Source organism: Diabrotica undecimpunctata, chromosome 6 (genome assembly GCF_040954645.1).
Source record: "Diabrotica undecimpunctata isolate CICGRU chromosome 6, icDiaUnde3, whole genome shotgun sequence".
Taxonomy (NCBI): Eukaryota; Metazoa; Arthropoda; class Insecta; order Coleoptera; family Chrysomelidae; genus Diabrotica; species Diabrotica undecimpunctata.
In genome coordinates, this window is record NC_092808.1 from 142943711 (window position 1) to 142968553 (window position 24843).

General features: G+C 33.8%; 1 protein-coding gene across 3 annotated transcripts in view; it reads left to right on the forward strand.

Annotated features, from left to right (window-relative positions):
• LOC140444015 (probable cytochrome P450 49a1) overlaps window positions 1-24843 on the forward strand; it is a 98230-nt gene that overhangs the window by 31399 nt on the left and 41988 nt on the right. For all 3 annotated transcript variants that reach the window (XM_072535589.1, XM_072535592.1, XM_072535590.1), the window contains exons 3-4: window positions 7-253; window positions 429-545. In XM_072535589.1, the coding sequence (XP_072391690.1) occupies window positions 7-253; window positions 429-545 (364 nt within the window). The remainder of the gene's footprint in view (window positions 1-6; window positions 254-428; window positions 546-24843) is intronic.

Here is a 24843-nt window from a genome sequence, read left to right on the forward strand (position 1 = left end):
TTCCAGGTCACTATAAAATTCATGAATTAGACAAAGTAATGTGGTCGTTACACAAACAATATGGCAAAATCGCCAAAGTTAGTGGTTTGATTGGCCATCCAGATTTGCTGTTTATTTTTGATGGTGACGAGATCAAAAATGTTTTCAAGAAGGAAGAAGCCATGCCTCATCGACCATCAATGCCCTCGTTGCACTATTACAAGCAGAAGTTGCAGAAAGACTTTTTCAATGGGAATGAAGGAATTATTGGAGTGTAAGTATTTTTAGTATATCAACCTATAAATAAAGTAAAATAATTTTAAGTTGATCTCTATTTGCTAGCATCTAACATATTTGATTGCTTATAGCTATCTTGTGTCTTCTTCTGTACCTCTTATTACATCACTGTGTTTTTATTTTAATTTGATATAACACATGGATTTTTGCAGACATGGTCCCAAATGGGAGACGTTTCGGAAACAAGTGCAGCAATTCTTGCTACCCCCAATAACAGCTAAGAAGTATATCGAACCTTTGGATCAGATCTCAACTGACTTTATAAATCGGTAAGTCAACATATATTAAATAAAAAAAAAGTGAATTTTAATAAAATCAACGAAAAATAAAAAAAAAATTCATAAAGTATGTGCATGTACATCTTTATATATAAAAATTTCGTGCCACCATGTTAGGTAGAGTAATCAAAGATTACCTACGAGAAATCGAGAATTTCCCCTAACTTTGAATTCTCAAAGTTTTTACATGGTGCATATTTCTCTAATAGCTTCTTCTCATGGCGCCGTCTCCTTTAGAAGGTTGGCGATCCAAATAGCAATTGTAGTTTTGGAAACTGCTCCGCGAAATATTTCTGCGGATGAGTGGTCGAACCATCTTCTTAGGTCTTTCAGCTGCACATAAATAAAAAGTTTGAATCTATTTTGACAATTTAATATTGAAAAAAATAAAAATCGGTTGCCTGCAAAGTCGGTTTTACGGGCGAAGATTTTACGTGACAACGTCTTTTTCTCGGTAGAATATTTATTGATATGAATATTATTAAATTGCACAATAGTTGTTTGCAGTTGAAACGCGCTGTTTCTTCTCAATCGACTGAATTACGATTGATTGCAGAGTGATTTAAACTAATAATTTACTTAACACTATCAACATTTGTCAATAGTATGACATAACCTATAAACTCAGTTTCTCAACTTTTGTGTCAATCTAACAATTAATCAATCAATCATAGTTTACGATAATGAAATATTAGTGTACAATTATTTACCTTTATTGTTGTAGTTGTTGTAAATGACGAATCTAAGCACTCCACATTTTCATTACAGACACAGCTGACGATACTTTAACCACACATGTGAACTTGTATTATGACGCTTTCTCGGTTTTCCAACGCCAAGAACGCTTGAGAAAGACAGAGACACAAGCACGCACCGATTCAACGCGCCTAATTCTCTAGTGCTGCGCGCGCAGCGGACCGATCATGTTTGAGTGGGAGAGAGACGCAAGGCATTCGCCGGTCCGGCGGGCCTCTCTCTTGTTCGGTGACTCATCGTAACAGACGTGAGCGGGCGTTACACTTTTTCATGAGTGACTCCGAGCCACAACCTAATTTAAGACGTTGTCACGTCAAAATGGAAGAAACTTTCTCTTTTATTGAGTAACAAGCAATAAACAAATAGCTTTTGGCCCTTGCAGAATCAACGAGCACATAGCGGGCTAGTACATGTTGACATGACGCGTGCTTCGAGCGGTGTTTGAAATTTTAAAATAGGTATTATTTAAAATTAGTGGTATTATTGTACCATTACATAAAAAAGGAAATTAGTTAGAATATGTAAACTACCGTGGAATCACGCTGCTGAATGCAGCATACAAAATAATGTCCAACGTCGTTTATGAAAGACTTAGACCACACGCTGAAAAAACAGTTGGCAAATACCAAAGTGATTTCTGTAGAGAGAAGTCAACAATAGACCAGATATTTGTTCTGCGACAGATTCTCGAAAAAACAAGTGAATATAACATCGACACGCATCATCTCTTCATAGACTTTGAAAGCGCATATGACAATATAAACCAAGAATTCTTAATAAAAACAATGAAAGAATTTAATATACCAACACAACTAATAGAACTGATAAAAGAATCTCTAAAAGTAGAAAGTAGAATCCGGATACAAAATGAATTAACGGAAACAATAGATGTGAAAAAGGGACTACGCCAGGGAGACGCTCTATCATGCATCTTGTTCAACATCGTACTCGAGAAAATACTGAGGGACCCAATAGTCAATACACGAGGAACAATCATTAATAAAAGCGTGCAAATACTAGCATTTGCAGATGATGTTGACATAATCGGAAGATCAAGAAGAGAAATGATAGAGGCATACAACCAAATAGAACGAGCTGCACAAAATAGTGGTCTTAAAATCAATCAGACCAAAACAAAATATATGCACGTAAGTAAAAACGCAGAAATAAGGCAGCCACAAAATATAACAATAGGAGAATACAACATAGAGGGGGTAAACAACTTTATATACTTGGGATCCCTAGTCACGTCTGATAATAACGTTACGGAGGAAGTGAAGAGGCGAATATTTATTGCAAATAAATGTTACCATGGCTTAATTAGGCAAATAAGATCAGATAACGTCGCAAGAAAAACAAAATGCCAAATATATAAAACCCTAATAAGACCGGCACTCACATACCGCTCAGAAACCTGGATACTCACTAAAAGAGAGGAAACGTTGTTAGCCACCTTCGAAAGAAAAATCTTGCAACACATATATAAGGGCACAAAAAAAACGGAATATGGCAAAGAAGATACAACTCTGAACTGTACAAAATATACCAGGATCCGGATATTATAACATTCATTAAAATAGGACAGCTGCGTTGGATAGGACATGTAGAAAGAATGGAAGAAGGCGAAATACCAAACAAAATATTCAAACAGATGCCAGTAGGAAAAAGAACAAGAGGAAGACCGAAGCTGAGATACTTAGAACAAATAGAAAATGATATAACAACCTTAAAAATAAAAAACTGGAGAAAAAAAAGCACGAAACAGATCAAAATGGAGAAGAATCCTGGAACGGGCCAAGACCCAAAAAGGGTTGTCGAGCCAGTGATGATGATGATGATGATGATGATGATGATGATGATGATTATTTAAAATTAACGTTCAGGCTTCCATGTCTTGTAGTAGATTGTGGTATACTGTAAATATAGCATTTTGTTATACGATATTATAAAGTTAGATCAAGATCTCAGTCAAGTTCAAGATCAGTGAGATCAAGATAGCAAGTGGTATATAGCAAATTGTGTCATTGTGTCATCGTTGATTATGGGAAATTGTCACGAAAGCACCCTGACGTCTTCTGTAACATGTTTGTGTAAGACTGGCATCATATATTAATAAAATAAAATGTACTTTACACTTCGATACATTAATATATATATATATATGAAATATATTAAGATATCACAGTATCATAAATAATGTTGCTAATACCACTCACAAACTTCTACAAAGAATTATGTAAAATATAAAGTATTTTTCTCGTCAAAAGAAAATTTTAATATGCGATTTTCTCTGTAATCCAATTGTTAGCTAATAACACAATGTATTTCAAAATTGACGGTAACTAATGAAAGTGAACAATGCAATATAAATATACGCTTACACGGAAGAAAGATCAGTAGTTTGATTATATAGAGTGTACATTAAGTTAATAAGGACTTGCGAAATAAAATAACATCTGCTGTTGGTCTAAAGTCATAAGCATCCATATTGTGGAATATTTTTTTTAATTCCAAATAATGCCTTATATAATTATTGATAAATATTACAGTAACAGTAACATTTATTACTACAAAAAGCCAGCAAAAACATCTACAGAAACGGTATCCAACGAAGCATCAGGACCTGAAATAATCCCAACTAACGTTGTCCATACTAATATGATTATTATAATTATATATAAAAAAATTATATGAAGTAATTTGATCATAAGCATTTTAATAGCATACGCGACTTTACTGCGAAGCCAATCGGACAAAGGTCTTTGTAAAATAATTTTTCAAAGAGAAGTAAAAATCATATCAATTTTGAACAATTTAACAATACCAGTATGTTATACAACCTTGATTTGAATGTGTTTGTTTCATATTAAGCGCAGTGACAGTTGGGTGTACTATGACTGTAAAACTTATTAACCATCTAGAAATAGGTTTGGTTGCCCCGCATCTAAAATTGATTAAGCGCTTTAACATCATGATCTTTGCCTTTATCTCTATGCGGGATTGGTTTCACCAATTATCCCGGGTCATATCAGTATCGATCCCTTTTGGACAACGAATCTGCAGTGCAATAATTAATCCAGCAATTTAAAGAGAAAGTAGAAGACTTGGGTCTTCTTCCTGACCAAACCTATAATGCAGACGAGAGTGGTCTGTTCTGGAGACTGTTGCCCAACAAACCATTCTTATCTTCTAAAGAAGCAAGCGCACCAGATCATAAAGTGAGTAAAGATATAATAGTATATAGACCGTGTTCAAATGCTACTGGAACACAAAAATTGAATATTTTAGTCCTTGGTAAAGTTAAAAAGTCCAGAACTTTTAACGGCATTAGTGTGCTACAAGAATTAATTTAAATGTTGGATTGCAAATGGATCCATGAAGATTTTTTCGGATAAGTGAAGAAGTTTATCCAATTGAAAAATAGATTTCATAAAAGCTTTACATCTTTCTACCATCAAATTGAACACCTTTATTGCAGCGGATGGATCAAAATGTCCGAAACGGAAATGGATCAAAAATAAAGTCGTTTACTGAGCTCTGTTTCACCTGACTTAATCCAATCATCACGGAAAAAGTTATGGCCGAAAATGAATGATAATTTACCTACTGCTGATTGATTTCAAAATTTATCAGAAAAAAGATTCGATACAAATGTAAAAGATTTAAATTCTTGGTTTAACGGGACCAAAGAAACAGACCAAAAAATTATGACAATGAAGAAATATGTAAAGCAGTACAAGAAAAAGGAGTTAGCCTTAAAATCACCAATACTATAATTGTAAAACTAAAATCAGATACAGCAGCTAATTGTTTCAATACCTTCATACCTTTGACTGAAGAAAATGGCGTATCTGGTAAACAAATTATAATTCTTCAAAACATGCGAAAAAAGGTTTATTCTGTAATTTTTTACAAAATTTTATTTATTTAGCGTATGGACTTTCACAGTACGATAAATATACAAATACAATAATATATACATATATATTAAATTTATTATTTAAACACTAAAGATGGCAGAATGAATTACACTAAATAATAATGTCCAATTTACATAGCCATTCAATTGCTTCTGGGGAACATTCCGCAAGTCTGGAGGTTTCCACGGTAGGCACGATTCAAGCAGTCTGAAACACAATGGCTTATGGTCTGTCTAGATTGTCTGCAATCGCACTGTGGACTTTCTGCACGACCCCACCTGAACAGCGAATCAGCACATTTACCATATCCGGTACGTATACGATTAAGCCTTGCCCAAGTGGACCGGGGCAGATTTGATCCGATGAAACCCTGAGTTGGGGTGGATATCTTAATATAGTCCGATGCTACTGTTGGCATCCATCTTGTTGTCCATTGCCTATGTATATCATAGGAATTACCAATTTTTCGGGCAGATCGTATTGGAGGATTTCTAGATCTCAGTCGCTGGTGCTCTTTTGAGATGTCTGGGATATCTTGATGTATTGGTAATTGTACGTTGGCTACAATTTTCTGGTACTCTCTCACTAATGCTGCTGTACGGCGTAGATCTGGTGGAGCAATATTGCTCAGAGTAGGCAGCCATCTCACTGGCGTTGGTTTTATTGTTCCAGTGATTATTCTCATGGTTTGGTTAAGTTGGACATCGATTTTGCTTGTATTTGCACTATTTAGCCATACTGGTGCACAATATTCTGCCACTGAAAAAACCAAAGCTAGAGCAGAGGTCCGAAGAGTATCTGCAGAAGCACCCCAAGTTGTTACGGCAAGTTTTGATATTAAGTTATTTCTTGTTCTTAGTTTACCGGCTGTGTTTGTAAGATGACTTTTGAAGGTGAGTTTTCTATCAAGTGTGACGCCTAGATATTTGGGGTTGTTGTTATGTTTGATAGCTGTATCATTTAGAGTTACATTGAGAGTATCGCCCGCAAGTTGATTCGACAGGTGAAAGAGACAGGTTTCAGTTTTGCTTGTGTTAGGACGTAAGCGCCAGTTCTTAAAATAGTTACTTAGTGTAGTTAAGTCCTCGTTTAGAGCTCGTTCTCCTGCTTCTTTACTATTATCTTGGAAGCCAATGGCCAGGTCGTCAGCATAAGCAAATTTTCTTGATTTTGTTTCAGGTATATCTGCTTTACAAAATGATATCTCTCCTAGGAGTAATACTTAAATACTTGACCATAAATCTGAAGATGACTTTGTAAGTCACTCAACTAGGAATTAAATGTTTTACACACTTCAAAAATACTTTCCCTTTTTCATTCTTTGATTTATAATAAAAAAATCAAACTCTATAATTTGCGTAAAATTTCTTAATACACTGCGTAAAATTACCCACGTAGATATGCAATTTTGCGCACCGACCAAAAAAATTTAATTGATAATATTTCAGAATGTGTATTTACAGTTTAACTCTATGTGTCTTATAAATGTCAAGGATTGACTTTTGTGAGTTAACTATATTAATTTGAATACTTTTCATCATCCTCATCACCCAGCCCTTTGCTTCCACTGCTGAACATAGGTCTCTCTCATTTTTGTCCAGTGTCCTCTATCTTGAGCACTTTTTATCCAATTTCTGGACATTTTCTTAAGATCGTCAGTCCAACGAGTAGAGGGTCTTCTTCTATTTCTATTGTCTAACCTCGCCCTCCACTCAAGCAATCTCTTCTTCCACCTTTCATCACTGATTCGGGCAACGTATCCGGCCCAGTTCCATTTCAATGTGCCAATTCAGGAAATTACATCGGTAACTCCCATTCTTCATTTCTAACTCGGTCACGAAGCGATATACTCAGCATTGACCTTTCCATTTTCGTTTGAGCTATTTGCAGCGTTTTAGAAGTTGTAGCAGTTTCGGCACCATAGGTCAAATGTTTTACGTTTTAAAGAAATTGTTATATCGCTTTTAAAGTTGTCTTTGAGTTTTCCATAGGCTACCGATGCTAGGTTTATTCTTCTTTGTAGTTCGCATGCTTGGTTGTCTCTTGTGATCTTTATTTCGTGTCCAAGGTATATGTATTTTTCCACCAGCTTACTTCGTTGTCTCCAATATTGATATTTTTCAGGTATCAATCTTTCGGACTTCTCAGCCGATTGGGATATGATCCGTGTTTTTATGTAGTTTCACCGACATAGTTGCGTTCTTGTATGTATTGTAAATTAACCTTGTATATCGTTAATCAATGCGGCATGCTGCATGCTTGTAGTGGTTCCAGGATTTTGTCAAATTCCTCCATGTCAAAGGCTTTATGGAAATCTACAATAGCCAGAACGAGTGATCGATTGTATTCGATAGTCTTTTCTATTACCGTTTTAATGCTCTGTAGGTGATCATCTCCAAATCCGGCACGAAATCCCGCTTGCTCTATTGGCTGGTAGAAATCAAGTTTTTTCTCAAGACAATTCGTTACTATTCTTGTAAGGAGTTTGTATAGGTGACTAGGAAGACTTATGCGTCTATATTCTTTGCTGGGGTCTCTTTTTTTGTGCAATAGAATTACCTCAGCATTGTGCCATTTGTCGGGTATATTACTGTCCAAAAGGCACATGTTAAAAAGGTTTTTTATTTTCTTAAGTAAGCAAGTGCCTCCGATTTTAATAGCATTAGTAACTATACAATCTTCGCCTGGAGATTTGCTATTCTTAACTTTTCTTAGTTTTATTTCGTCTATTGTGATTTCCGGTAATAGTTCTGATCCTTGGTTGACAATGCCCTTTTTCCTTGTTATTATTTCTGGTACTTAATCATTCTCTGCTATTTGCTTTGTATTAGCTTGTGTACAGCAATTTGTAAAAGTCTTCAACTATTTTAAGTGTTTCCTCTCTATTGATTGTAAGATGATCATTTCTATATTTAATCTTTATTATCTGCCTTGTCCCTGTTCTTAGTCTTTTTCTCAACACTTTCATACTTCTATTGTTCTCAATGGTATATTCGATTTGTTCTTGGTTATATTTTCGAGTGTCTTTTCTAACAGCTTTGGATATTTCTTTATTTAATTTTTGTAGTTCGTTGGCTTTCGTTTCCGTCTCGCTTCTCATTTCTCTTCTTTTCTGCATGAGTTGCCTAGTATTTTGGCTAATCTTCTGTTCTTTTTGAGTTCTAGCACAGAGTTTGTTTTGACTTTCCAGTAAGGCATTTTTTAATTTATTATTTAAGTCGTTTATATTATTTTTTCTACTCTCTTACTAGTAAATGGTATATTACCTACTATTTGGATGCTAAGTAAATACATCAAAACAGATACTGACACGTAATGACTAGCACGTATAAAAAAAATTACGCTTCAGTTCTATAAAAATGTGTAATATGACATAAGCCTTGTAAGTCAGTTGGTCGAGTTACCATGGAAACGAATTAACAGACGTTATTTTGACAGATTAAAAATTATTAATCTGTCAGTGTAAATATAGTGGTAATTTAAATACAGATAAATAAAATGAGTTTATCGAATAGTGAAGATGAATTTAGTAGCACACCACCCAATATTATGCAGTTAGCTGCGAACACTACCGAGAACCTATTACCAGAAAAATCTAGAGGAAGACATGAAAAGATATATCAGCAATTTATGGATTGGCATACAACAAATAATGTAAATTCATTTTCTGAAAACGTACTCTTGGCTTATTTTGGAGAAATCGAAAGAAATTTAAACCATCCTCATTATGGGCAATATATTCTATGCTAAGAAGTGTTATAACTTTGAAAAATAATGTTAATATTGAAAATTACCAGAAATTATGAGCTTATTTCTATTATGTTATTTAAAAGTATAACATAAATGTGCCTACTTATAATACTTTTATTTTAAGGTTATTGCAATTATTGGAATATGTGGAGCTTGTAGGAAACAAGATTTAAAAAATCTTAAAATTTGTGACATTGATGATTTAAGTACCATGTTATTGGTTAAAATTCCTGATACGAAAACCAAAATATGTAGATCTTTCGTTATTTCCGGAAATTTCTATAAAATCTGCAAACAATATATAGAAATTCGACTACAGATTAGCGAACCGCAAATAAATCAATTTTAACGTGACAACGTCTTAAATTAGGTTGTGGCTCGGAGTCATTCATGAAAAAGTGTAACGCCCGCTCACGTCTGTTACGATGAGTCACCGAACGAGAGAGAGGCCCGCCGGACCGGCGAATGCCTTGCGTCTCTCTCCCACTCAAACGTGATCGGTCCTCTGCGCGCGCAGCACTAGAGAATTATTCGCGTTGAATCGGTGCGTGCTTGTGTCTCTGTCTTTCTCGAGCGTTCTTGGCGTTCAAGACACATTACAGCAGAAACACTTCCTTTCATTTTATATTTCTCCTATCATCGTCCTATCCTCAACAAAATCACTCAAATAGAAATTAGTTAAGTTTAAGTTTACATGTACAATGTTTTAGTAAACAAAATATATTTCTATAGTTAAAATTTGTGCAATTCTTATTTTCATTCAATTCCTTGTTCCTATTGTGCAATTTAATAATATTCATATCAATAAATATTCTACCGAGAAAAAGACGTTGTCACGTAAAATCTTCGCCCGTAAAACCGACTTTACAGGCAACCGATTTTTTTTTTGTCTTTTATTTTGTCAATACTGGCGTAGAGGTCGTTCCATATTTTTTTCTTAATTATCAAAGAGGTAAATGTACGAGACAGGTGGTAGGATTAAACAAAATAGGCGGTGTTCCTAAACAAATAGCCGAATATTTAAAGTTACCAGATCCCAAAATGTACATAGGTCACTGTTTAAGACGAAATTCTGTCACTATTTTGGTAGATGCCGGTGGTGATTTAATGAATCTTAAACGACATGGCGGATGGAAATCTTCAACAACGGCAGAAGGATATGTCGATGAGTCAATAAATAATAAGACGTCAACAGCCAATAGAATTATAAATTCAATTGAAAGTAATTTACAGACCTTTACATACACTGAAAATACCAATGTTCTAAAAGAACACACCGTACAGTTTAAATCATCTCACCATTCACCACGTATTATTGAACAATCGCCAAACTCAGATAAGGGTATAATTATAAATAATTGCCAAAATTTTACAATTAATTATTATAAATAAATGTTTAATTTAAATTGTTCCCGAATTTTGTTAAATAATGAAAAGTTACTTGTTATACTTTTTATTTTTATAAATGAAAATAATCGTAGAAAAAGTATAGTACACAACTTGAGTTGTAAGCTTATTACATGCTTGTAAAATTACTGCGCTCGCCGCTACGCGGCTCGCGCGCAACTTTTTTATTCGCATGTAATAAGCTTCTTACAACTCTCGTTATGTAATATACTATTCTGTTTCAGAATTACTAAGTATGTCGGAAATACATTGCTGAAAACTATCTACATCTGATGATTTCAACCATGATTTTGATGTTTCCTTCTTTTTAATCATCTTATACCTCTCCTTCTTTAAGATTATTTCTATTTTACCTCGTACCATGTGAATAGTTTTAGTAACTTAATAATCGAATAACTAAATAATAATAAACAACAATAAATACGGTTTTGCTTAATATATGCATTGCTCAATATAATTGCACCTTCCCTTAATATATGAAAATTACAACAATTCACATAAGTTTAGAATCACCCCGTATAAGTTAAATCAGTACAAAGATAACAAATAGCCTTTGCTGAAAATACATGGCAATAGTATAGATTTTGTCAGGTTTATTTTTTATTATGTAGGTTCCGTTATATAATACCAGTGCATAATTTTGCAATACAACCTACTTTTGAGGCAAGTTGTCTACATATTTGTAGAATATTTATTGGTTTGAAAGTAAACGTTTTGTCGGTCGCAATTTCCAACAATGGGCATTACTAGATTATTACCGCCTAGAGATAGCTAATTGTTGTGTTGGCTTCATGTAGACCAGCACACGTTCCAATTGAAACAGCTGAGAGCCAAAATGTTTTGCATCATATTTTTAGTTGCTGTATATATAGGAATGTAATAAATTTATTCAGCATTATATTGTACTGTAATAATTTTCAGACTTTTTATTTAGATTTATATATAATAATAATAATAATAATAATATATAATTACAATTTATTGACCTTCTGAACCATAGTACACTCACCGGCACAAAAAACGGAGCACTCGCATTTTTAAAATCAAAACTTAAAATTTTAATTCTCTTTAAACTTTTATTATTATAATAACGTAAATACAAACGACACAAACTGTTTTAAGTAATTTCTAAGAAAAATTTAACTTTTAAACAAAGAACTGTTTCATTATCATCATCATAATTCTGGCTTTACAACCCTACGTGGGTCCTAACCTCCTCAGGAACTTCTCTCCAGTCGTCATAATCCATCACCTTTCTCCGCCAAGCACGTATTCCCATATTTCTAATGTCTTCATCGATGTTATCAAAGAACCTTATTCTGGGTCTTCCTCTTCTTCTCTGACCAATGGGTCTATCAAGAAGCGTTTTTCTAGCTGGGTCATTTTGTTCCAGCCGCATTACATGTCTTATCCACCTCAGAGGTTCTATCTTCATATGTTTTACGATATCAGGTTCCTGGTATATTCCATAAAGTTCGAAGTTGTATCGTCTTCTCCACACTCCATTGTCATTCACTGGTCCATAGATTCGCCTTAGTACTATTCTTTCGAAACATCCTAAAATGTTTTTATTATTTTTTGTTAGAGTCCAGGTCTCTAGCCATTGTGTGACTGCGTCCCGATCGAACCGAACGCGCTCCATCGACAGAGGGATTCTTACGCCAAGAGGAACGAAGAGACGACACCCCCGCTTCGATGAAGATACATTTAAATTATATTCAAGTTATTATTATACAGTTATAGTTTGTTGTTTATAGTGTTTGTTCAATAACATTACGTGAAATTCCCAAAATCTTTCACCCACAATCTCTTCCAGCCACCTTCTTTATATAGTTCAGCTGGGAGATTATCTGTTCCGACTGATTTATTCCCGGCTAGTTTTTTAACTGCATCTTTAACTTCAAGAATCGTTGGTGGTTCCTCTTCCCTCTCGTCTGTTCCCCTTACCTCATCTCTTTCGTCTTTCAGGTGTTCTTCTTCTTCTTCCATATTAAGTGCCTGGTTAAAGTGTTCCACCCATCTATTCAATACATCTTTCCTTGTTGTTAATCTGACCATTAGGTCACCATTCTGACTTCTGCATTGTCTTGTTGATGTTAACTTTCTTATAGAATGCTCTGAATTCTTTCTCTCTGTTAAGGTTTTCTATATATTTAAGTTCCGTATTTAGGTGGTTTCGTTTTTTTCTTTTGTGTATCATTCTCTTCTCTTCTCTTTGTTAGGTAATTCTCTACAGTTGTTCTAGTTCGTCGGGTAAGCATCTTTCTGTAGGCTTCATTTATTTCCTTTGTTGCATTCTTGCATTCATCGTCAAACCTAGAACCGTTTCAGTAGATAATAATTTAAAAATTAAAGAAAAAAATGTAAGTAAATGTAACAAAATGACGCTCAATTAATGTAAACTTAAATCGTGTGTAAGGACAAACTGATTTTAATACTGAATGTTTCCTCCACGTGCTCGAATTATTGATTGAATTCTCCTTGGCATGCCTAAAATCAAATGAGAAATGTCCTATTGAGGAATAAGTTCCCATTCCTCCAAAGGACTCCTTGTAACTGATTTAAGGTTAAAGGGGCAGGAACACGACTTCGTATCGTTCACCCAAGCATGTCCCAAACATGTTCGATTGGGTTTGCGTCTGGACTTAATGCTGGCGAATCCATTACAGTATTATTTACTTCATTTAAAAACTGTTGAGAGCCTCTAGAGAAATTCCAGCCCACACAATAATTGAGACCCCTTGATAACCTACCCTAGGACTGAAGGTACATTCTGCAAAACGCTCATGTGGTCTTTGCCATACTCTCTCACGGCCATCTGGTCCAATTATTTACAGTAAAATGAACATGGTTTCTGGCAAACTGAAGCCGCGCAACTCGATGGCGCCTGAGAAGTTGTAGGTCTGTAGCAGGGGTGCGACTGCTTAAATTTGCTTTTCCAGTGCTTTTCACTTACGTTAGTATTCCGGACGTACTGAAGTTGATTTCGGATTTGTACAGCCGTGGCATGGCAATCTCGTAAACTTTGTAAGAGGATGAAGCGATCATCACGGACACTAGTTCTTTGTTGGGGACCTGTTCCAGGGCGTCTAGTGTAAGCTCCGGTTGCCAAGAAACGTGTAAAAATACGGTGTACAGTACTATTAGATATTTGATACTTTTAAGCAATATATCGCTCACTTCTTTCGTCTTGAAGCAACGAAACAATAGCCGTCGCTGTTTCGCGATTTATAACCATAATTCTTGAGATTAAATCAACGCAATTCAACTTCAAATTGTGTTTGACACTTGATTTGACTTGACAGTTTATTCACACCAACAAGAACAAAGAATAACAATAGAATACCAACAGCTACCTTTCTGCCTTTAAAAGTAATAAGAATAGTGTATTCTTTATTTCTGATTTTTTCTGCATTTTTTTCGGATAAGCACAGAAATTACTTAAAACAGTTTGTTTCGTTTGTGTTTTCGGTGAGTATAGTATGAAGCTCGAAGCTCGATAACTACTATCAACCGGTAGAGCAGGCAGGATTCCGAAAAAAGTTACAGTACAGTGGATCATCTTATTATAGTCAGAACGCTAATAGAGAAAGCCAATGAATATCACTTGAACTTATACATTGGCTTCGTCGATTATGAACAGGCATTCGACTCCATAGAACTTTGGGCAATAGAGAGAGCTATGAACAACTGCAGGATAGACTTCCGATAAAGAATGCTCATACATAATATTTACAAGAAAGCTACAATGAAAATACAAATAGATGCGAAAACCAAAGCTATACCAATCAACAGAGGAGTTCGCCAGGGAGATGTTATCTCGCCAAAGCTATTCACACTTGGACTGGAAGACGTGTTCAAAGACATTAACTGGGCAGATAAAGAAATAAATGTGAATGGAAGAAAACTGAATCATTTGAGATACGCTGATGACATTGTAATATCCTCTACAAGTTTCGAAGAACTACAGCCATGATGACGCAACTATTTCAAGCTGCGGGAAAAGTAGGTATTAAGATGAACTTGGAAAAAACAAAAATAATGACAAACACACCGAACATTAGAGAAATAACGTTGAACGACATAAATTTAAGAAACAGTAAGCGAATACATCTACCTACGACCGATAATGAAAGTTAATAAAGAAAATCAAACTGCCGAAATTACCAGAAGAATAAAATTAGCATGGGCAGGATTTGGAAAACTGAGTTGGATCTTGAAAAACAATAAAATAGAACAATATTTGAAAACCAGAATTTACGATCAGTGTATCCTCCCTATACTCACGTATGGGTCACAGACGTGGATACTCACCAAGTCTAATATTGATAAAAGAAAGATCAATGCTCAGGGTGAGACTTATAGACAAAAAAAAACAAACAAATGGATTAGAAGCAAAACCAAAGTAAAAGACGCAGGAGAACATGCTGCCAAATGGAGCTTCGCAGGATACAATGCCCGACTGAAGGATAAAAGATGGAAACACGAAATACAACAATGGAAACCATAGTTAGGAAAGAGGAGCAGAGGAAGACCACAAATGAGATGGGCTGATGACATTAAGAAGATCGGAGGACACAACTGGAAGCAAGTGGCGCAAATAGAAAACACTGGATTTATTTGGGGGAGGCCTATGTCCAAAGGTGGATTACTTAAGGCTGAAGGGAGATAGTATGAAGGCAATTCACAAAAAATAAAATATATAAAATATACACATATACACATATGAAGAATTCCACAGAAAATATCCAAATTTTTGATCCCAAAAAACATTGATTCAAAATTTGAGAACACACTTTTTGGACTAATTTTTTTTATTCTTTAATACTCAACACCGAAGAAAAAAAAAAGACTCATAAAAAAGGCAAAAATCGCGCCACGTTAATTTATTTAACATCTTTATAAAAACTGAGTTTATTCTCGGCAAAATACAAAAACTGCATACGAAAGTTCTCTTTACCTTTAAAACGCATCTAGATTTTTGTCGATAGGTCACTTAAATCAAAAGATATTGGATTTTTACATTGATTTCGCGTGCGTAACTGACATGCAAAATCGACGGTCGCTTCAAGCGTTTTTTCTAAGAGAACGGTTCATTCTACACAAAAAATACTTATAAACATTTTTGTTTAAAATTATCTCAGCTACATTTTATATTTGAAACATTTTTTTCTACGGTGTACAGATTCTGTGTAAATCGAATCTTTTGCTTTTTTACCCCCTTGCTAGGGCGGTTTTAGGGGGTAGCCCGGGGGTAAAAGTGGTAAACTTTTTTGCATCTTTTTTGGGGTCCCAAAATGAATATTCTCGGCAAAATTGAGCTTGTTCGTATAATATGTAGAGGTTTAGTGACATTTTCGTCTCTGACGACTGGAGTGTTTTAAAGTAATGATTTTGTTTTTTACTTCATTCGTATTCTAAAGGGGGAATTTTATAAGATGCTGCTCATAAATTGTATACAATAGCTGATAATCAATTAAAGGAAATTTAGAAATAATCAAATTTTAAATTAAGTTTTTTCTCTACAGAATTGGATTATATTGCCATATTTTCGTTTAATTTTATATTATAAAAAGCTGTAGTTTAAAAATTGTCCATCACTCATGAATCTCGCGTCATATTCGTAGCTAACTTTAAAAGAAATGGCATCTAAGACAAAATATAATCACAAAATTAGTTTATGTACCTGACCATGATGTTAAAATACCGTAAAAAACCACAATTTCTAACCTTGTAACCTTCAAACTTTATTAAAGTTTCAAAACTGCAGCATTATTGTCAATTTTATATATTTATAAAATGATTATTGTTTACCACGCAGACTGCATAATGGATTTTAATAAAACTTATTGTTAGCCGGCAGAAAAAAATGTACGTATTTTAATGCGTGAAATTCAGGTTTGTATTATGTGTTTACAACTGATGTTTCGATTAACCTTAACCTACTTATGAGAACAGCTTGGATTATATAAGAAGTGGTTTGTCAATAAATATTGAGAAGTAACCAAATCTTGTCTCGAGTTGGTGTTATATAACATACTGCAATTCTTAGGTTCATCAGGAGCGGAACGAAAGCAAAAGTAATGGACGCTTTGGTTACCAGAGACAAAAATAAGAGCATAATATTTTATTTTAATAGGGATATTTTTTTATGCTATCAATAATTTTTTGTGGTTTTTATTAAAAATTAAAATACCCACGCTGAATATCCTTTATATAAATATTTTCTTTATACAGTGCTAACGCAGACCTTTTAGGCCCATGGTTTGACAATAAACTGCTCTCTATTCTGTACGGTCTTTAGTTTTTTCTCTCTAATTTCTAACACCTTTTTTTACATCTCTTTCTTGGTCGACCCACTCTTCCTTTCTCGCCTTATTCGCCAAGAGCCGTGAACAGTTCTGTTTGTTATTGCTATGCGTCTTTTTATTTCGTCGCTTGTCGTGTTTGTTGCGTTTACTAGCGATCCAATATATGTAAATTTTTTGACTTGCTCAAAGGTATGGTTGGTAATTTGAATTCTCTGTTGTATATTTGGGTTTTTCCTCGTTTACCATAAGTCCTAATTCACTTGCCGCGTCCTCAATCCTTGTAAAACACTGCACCATGTCTCTCATACTTCTGCCCACTTTATACTATATAGTCAGCGAATGCGAGAATTTGCGTCGATCTATTAAAAATAGTTCTTTACATGCAGCTCACTTCCGCGGCAGTGAGCAGGGAATTGAGCAGGAAAGTTGGTAGCTTGAGTATGTAAATATGTCGTTCGCGCTATCATATACTTCATCTAATTTACTTACCGTTACACGTCATCCGCGTCATAGCCCTTGAGGTCACATAATATCAACACGAAATATTTAGGCGGTAGGTGTATACTTTTTTAGAATCACTTTGTCGGGTACACTGGCATTACAGCCACTAGATATATTTTAATATATACGCGTAGAAATAATATTTAAAGATTTCTATTAATGTTAACTTAAAGAAATACACAATAATATGTTTCATTTAATTTGTATAAATGCATTATAAAGCGTTTTTATGAAGAACATTTGTTCAGAACACACTGTAACTGTAATCGAACGAAGGTGATATTTTGGCATAAATTGGTAACACTTATTTGACAGTTGTGGTGTTGACACTTTTTATTTTACATTTTACATAAAATAAAGTAAATATCTATGTATTCCATTTTACATCTTTATACGACCTATAAAAGCGGCTCAAATTGTTTTTAACGAGATTATTTTTTAACTCTTGTTTTGTTTCTAATTATTTACATTAAATAATAATTTGTTTTGTTATATAATCCACTTTTGCAATAATTATGTGACCTATTTGATTTAAAATGGATTCAGGATTTTTTTATACTTTGGCAACTACGTCAACTTCGATCTCTGTCAATGATAATGACGTGCACCGGTAAGTAAATTAGATGGACTGTACACATACCACTGCCGCTATCATAGGTTCCCTTCGTTGGCGATTTTTTGGCGGAAATCAAAGGACTTGCAGGGCGAGTGACAGTGACTGATTACATGCTGCTCGCTGTCTTGTCGGTGCACGGACTTATTTTTTTATTGTTTGGTAAATTTTTCGTTAACTATGGTTGAGTGGAGCAATGGCCAATTGCTCTTTTTAGAGCTAAATGCTAGTGAGAGATTATTTTCACATAAAGACCACGAAAAAAAGCACAATGTAGCCGATATGGTTTGTCCTTTAATAAATTTAAAATTGGTCCTTTAAGACGATATTAATTGCTTTACAAACTTCCGGCACAATCAGCGAAATTGCTGGTGATGATACTTTAAATAAATAAGGTAAACTTTGGTAACTGACCCCAGTATCCAAATATCGTAATTTTATTGCCAAGCGAATTTTTGGTGGTATTGTAATTCTTACTTTAATCTGTTTTTTTAATCATGGGCTTAATTTTCTGAAGCAAAAATTCAAAATCTATGCGTGACATTCTGGAAAAGTTAAAAAATTCTTCGGATTCCTCAAGTCAGTTCATTGAAAAAGTTTATCATATTTCCTCTGTAAATAGCCATTTTCATATTATTATCCAAATTAAAAACTATTTCAACATCGACGTTTTTTTCTACATCATTTGTTTTTAAAACGTTAAGATAATTTTTTAAACTTAAATTACACATAGCTGTCGCCGCAATAATTTCTATGCCCTCCATTGCTGATGGTACACTGATGCAGCACTGTAATAGCTGCATGTAAATAGTCATTTGCCTTGAATTATTTCGGACAGGACAGTAGGCAACGCGAGTAGCAGCAGCAATGGCTGCATGTAAAGGGGGTATATATTTAATTTTCTAATTGCCTTTTCCAAGGCAATATTAATGAGGAGACACGCTAGCGCGTCCCCCTATCCTAGACCATTATTAATGTCAAAGAACGTAGAGTTTTCTCTTTCAATTCTAACGCATGAGCTTCCGTTTTGCATTGTTAGTTGGATCAACTTAACTAACTTAGTTGGGATCCCAAAGTCTGTCATTGCATTATATAATGCAGTTCTTTTCACACTGTCATAGGAGGCTTTGAAGTCGACGAAGAGATGGCGTGTATCTATGTTATATTCTATTGACTTTTCTAGAATCTGCCTATGTGCTTAAATTTGATGTGTAGTTGACTTTCCAGCAGTAAATCCGCATTGATATTAATCAACAATATCCTTTGTAAAGTGTTTAAGTCCTACAAACAATACATTGCCAAAGATTTTATACGCAGATGCTAACAGAGTAATGCCTCTATAGTTCTTACACTCTAGTTGATCACCCTTTTTATGCAACGGACGTATTATTCCCTTTAGCCACTCTTTTGGTACAATTCATTCTGCCGTATAAGGTTTATTAGTTTATGGATTGCTGCAAAAAGTTTATCACCACCTTTTTTATACATTTCCGAACAAATTTCATCGATTTCTGGGGCTTTATTGTCTTCGAGTTTTAGGATAGCATTTGACACTGTTTCTCTTGTTGGATCTTCACTGTGTAGTTGACGTTGTAGATTTCGTTGATTGTCTATGTTGTAACTTCCTTCAATATCGTTTATATTTAGATGTTCGCTGAAATGTTGTGCCCATCTGTTAAGAACTTATTTTTTATCATGTAGAATTTCACCGTTAGGGTCTTTACAAATTTTTAATCATGGTTTAAATTCTCGACGGCTATTATTTAAGGATTTGTAGTATTTCCTCGTTTCATTTTTATCGAATAAACTCTGTATCTCATTGAGAGTGTTCTATTCGTATTCCCTCTTCTTACGTCGATGGATACGTTTTTCTCTCTCAGTGTATAACCAGCGTCGATGGTTTTTTTTTATGACGCGTTCTTTCTATTTGTGACCATTTCGTAATCATGATTAAACCCATGAATTCTGACTTGGTTTTGCCCAATAATTCAACCAATTTTTGTAACACAATATCTTGTATATTTGCCCATAGTTGGTTAATGTCTTCTTCTTCGACACATTTTTAGATATAAGGATTTTGTCTAAAACTCCTACCTAACATTTTTTTTATATTCTTGCGTCCAGCTTACAATCACCTTTTCCGCTTCAATGTATGTTAGTTCCCAGATGTGAAATTCTCAATTTGTCCTAATTCTAGGACGTCTGCATTCTCGTTGATCTTAAAGATTAACTGTTCTCTTAATTTTGTTTTGAATACTGTAGATTTCTTGTACTTTGATTTCTTTTCATAAATGACTAGGTTAAGTTTTTGTGTTGAGGTTTGCAATACACTGCTTACGTCCCTCAATACATCAGTAGATCTAGCCAGAATCGCAACATCTTCCGCATAAGCTAATAGCGCTTTTTTTTTAAGTTCTTGTTCTGTTTAAATTGCTGTCTCTTAGCACCCACTTTAGACACATATTAAACAGGGTTGTAGACAGAGGATCTTCTTGCTTTCAACATTGTTTGATTTCGAAATTGTCTGACATTTTTCGGTTGAATTTGATTTTTCATTTTAACTAATCTTTAAATAAATTCAGTAATTTTTGTCGATTTACTAAATCAACAGCTTTAGCAACAGCATTCAAAGCTTGTTTGAAATCCAATGCTTGTTTGCCTCGATGTAAAAATGATATGTGACTGATCTGCTTGTTCAAAAACCATATACTCTCTTATTATTTGTTTTAAGTACTCTATTAATTTTGCTTGGTTACTCTTCGCTAATAGTTTGTATACTATATCCAGCAATCCAGTAAGGCTATAGATTGAGCATGCTTGCTTATTTTTTTTTGTCTACCGGTATTAAGAGTGATCTGCTTTAATATGTAGGCATTTTTTCCCTCTCACATATAATTTTGAGCTCATGTATTCCTTCTGCTAATTTTTCTCCTTCATATTTAATACGTTCTAGATTTATTCCATTTTCTACTGGATTTTATTTTAATTTAGTCTTATCTTATTCTTTGTATTTGTTTATTAGTTATGTGAAAATTAAAAATAAACCATTTATGAATGACGTTTGTTTTCTATTTCTAGTAATTTCCCACTCAATTAATAAATTCCATTATCAGTTGTTTATTGATTTTACATCTAAGAATTACTTATACTTGTATTTCTAATTTAAAAGCATGGCAGTGCAGATATATTTAACAGAAGAGCATCGTCTTATGTCGTGTAGCCGCAAGTTTGCATCTTAGATGATGTTTACTTCACACTATCAAAACTATTTGGACTATATTCACCACGGAAGTAATCCAAATCCAGCATATGTATATATATATATATATATATATATATATATATATATATATATATATATAGTATATGTAGTCAATACTACATTAAAGATTCTTTTGAGATGGTAAATAAATATAATGGCTACATACTTCCATCAAATTATGTCCTCGTTAGCCTTGACGTTGTATCCTTATTCAGCAATGTTCATCTAGGAATAAGTTTGACATCAATAGAGATCAACTGGGACCGTATTAGAGGTTGTTGTTCCATGTCTTACGACAGATTCATCAGCATCGTCGAATTTCTCTTTAACAACACTTACTTCTCATTTAATGATAAATTCTATCAACAAACTTTCGGTACCCCTATGGGAGCTAAGATTTCTCCTATCATTGCAACTTACGTTATGGATTATGTATTAGACTCAGTCATTCCTTTACTATCCTTTAATATTCCATTTATTAAAAAATATGTTGATGATATCATTTTGGCTATACCCAATGACAAGGTAGATGAACTATTAGACACTTTTAATGGTTATGACCCCTACATCCAGTTCACTATAGAGAGGGAAGATGGTAATTGGTCCGTCCCCTTTCTCGACATAAGGATGATCAGGGAAACCAACAACATCAAAATAGATTGGTATCAAAAACCGACCCATTCTGGTAGATACCTTAACTACAACTCATACCATAATAATTCTACCAAAGTCAACTTAATCAAACAGATGAAAAATAGAGTAACAAAACTATCAGATCCTTCTTTTCATACAAAAAACCTACAAATCCTACAGAAACTTTTTATTTCAAACGCTTATCCAACACCATTAGTTAATAAGATTTTGTTTAATACTATCCATGACGAAGATATTTCACCTTCCTTCGCGACTAACAATGCTGATCCTGATGTCTTAAGTGGGAACCCAGTCTCGGATACTCCTATAAACAAATATTTTTCATTACCATATTTCAGAGATATCACTCCGGGGTTAACAAGGATTCTGAAAAGTGTTGAAAATAGCTTTGGCAATAATAATAACAACATTAAACTTAATGTGGCTTGTAGATCAGCCCTAACAATTAATAATCTTTATTCTAAGATAAAAGATAAGACTCCCATAGATAGGCTTAGTAATATTGTCTACAACATTCCATGTCTCTCTTGCAACAATTCCTACATCGGTCAAACATCTCAATTATTGAAATCACGTATTACACTACACAAAAGTGATTCTCGACTTCACCCTGACCGTTGTGCATTAGCCAAACATGTCCATTCCACTGGTCATCTCATGGACTATACTAACACCACAATTCTCCACCGTGAGAACAATAAATCTAAAAGAGAGTTCATTGAAATGTCTTATATTTTCCTTAACGATTTCTCCATTAATGTTAAGAGTGACATCAAGAATCTAAGCGATATATACCACCTGTTACTTAAATCAGATACCAAGAACAATACTATATCACAGATAACTAACTTGACTGATATATCCATTAACAACTAACATACCTTTATAATTAATTTTCATTAACAAAAAATATATAACATTCCCTTGCTTTTCTTAGATACGTCTCAATAAGATTCAATAATACATGAACAATATAATATAATTAAATAAAGAAAATCAAAATAATATTTCCCTTTACTGGGATTTAAATTCATTCGTTTTTTACCAATGAACCTTAACGACATAAATATTCATACGACCTACTGAAGTTGTCAGCGCTTGCGTTCTGGCTTAAACAGAACCTCACTTTTAACTATCTAAAAATCAAAAATTTAGTTATTGCCGACAATTCAAAGAATTACCTCCTTTTAAATGTAGTTGCATTGGGTTTTTCGATTAACCTTGGGTAAGCCTTTACGTGTCAAGTTCGAAGCTACCATACATTTCAATCCTTATAAAAAACTTTTTTTTGCACATAGTAACAAAAAACACCACTATGTTACTAGCAAAGTTTTTTAATATTCTAACTCTACAATTCTAAGTTACGGTAAGATCAATAATGTTTTAATAGATAATATATGGTAGCTAATTATAATTTATTCTCTTTCAGCCCTGAAGAAGCCAAATTAATTCTCTTTGGCGAAAACGTTCGGCAAAACAATTGATACACATTAGAGTATTTCTTGCAGATTTCCCCAATATTTAAGAGTTTACTATATATATATATATATATATATATATATATATATATATATATATATATATATATATATATATATATATATATATATATTTCTAGTATTGTATATAACTTTCAGAAAATGTTCATTTTTCTATCCTATATTTTAATTCAGTACATTCCAAATATAATATTATGTTAATCCAGGAATAGAAAAATTAACCCGGTTTAATTTATTTTCGACAACCATAGACATAATATGCAATATTTTATGTCGTACTTGTAATTGAAGAATAGATTAAATTATTTCAAAGTTACTAAATTAACCTCTTAAAATTTAAATTACGGTTCTGTCGTAGTTTGTCACAAATTTCTTAATCCGAGCCTGTGTTTTCCGTTTTAAATATGGCGATCGCGTGCTGACACACTTCAAAGGCGGCGCCTGAGAGTGGGCATTCTGATTGTTATTTGTTCTGTGCCTCGGAACTTCGCTTAGAAGAGGAATTTCTTGTTCTCTGACCTTGAAATAATCCATATCCGTATTCCTTTGATTTGCATAATTCTCGTTGCCAGTTGATGTCTTGTTTCAGTTGTTAAGTACCTAAGATATTCTTCTTAGGCTTGTTAGGGCGTTAGTATTTGTTTCAATTTATGTTTTGTAGTATTTTTAATTGAGTTTTCAGCTATTTAATGACGTATTTGTAATATTGAATAATATCCTCTATCTTTTCTCGTTCCTAAGGATGTAGTGGCTTCATGCAATTCGTTTGACTATTCTGTCCAATTTAATCTCTCATGTACATGTTGTTTTGATTCGAAGAATGAGTAATCAGTCATCTCCTTTATTTGGTCCGACCATCGTACTGGAGATCTTCCTCTGAATCTTTTACCCGCTACATTACCTTCAACTATATTCGTGCTTTCGTTCCATGCATTATCTTCTTTTAGTTATGTGTCCAAAATGGCTTAGTATATTTTGGTTGATAGTTGTAGTGAGTCTTTATAGTTCTTCTAGGTACTATTGAATTATTTGTGCAATATGCGGTCCATGGTACGCGCAACATTCTACGGTAGATCCACATTTTAAATGTCATGATCCATGTTTCTAAAGCGTAGGAGGCGATAGAAAATATTATTGCTCGAACAATTCGTAATTTTGTGTTTTTTGTTATGTCAGTGTTCTTCTATATTTTTGTGAATTTGTTTATTGTCGATGTGGCCATTATGATGCGTCGATTTAGTAATATATCCATTAAATAAAGATTGGCACATTTGTTTGTTTTTTTTTTAATATAGAAAACGCCATATTTACATTATTTCTTAGCCAAGATTATAGTTATTAACATCGTCTATTGCATTACCATCGATAATAGGAGTAAACAGCAGCAATATTGATTTACGTTATTAACTGCTTATAGAAAGTAAATCTAAAATGCCAAATGAAAATGAAAATTGTATACAATGTGGTACACTATTATCACGATTTTGATTAGTTATATAACAACGATTTTCGTATTAGAGTTCAATAAATCTTAAGTAACATCATATTTTTTATTTATTAAGTGCGTGTTCTGTAAGGCATATTAATTCGATGGTTGAAGGCATTGAATCTGGATG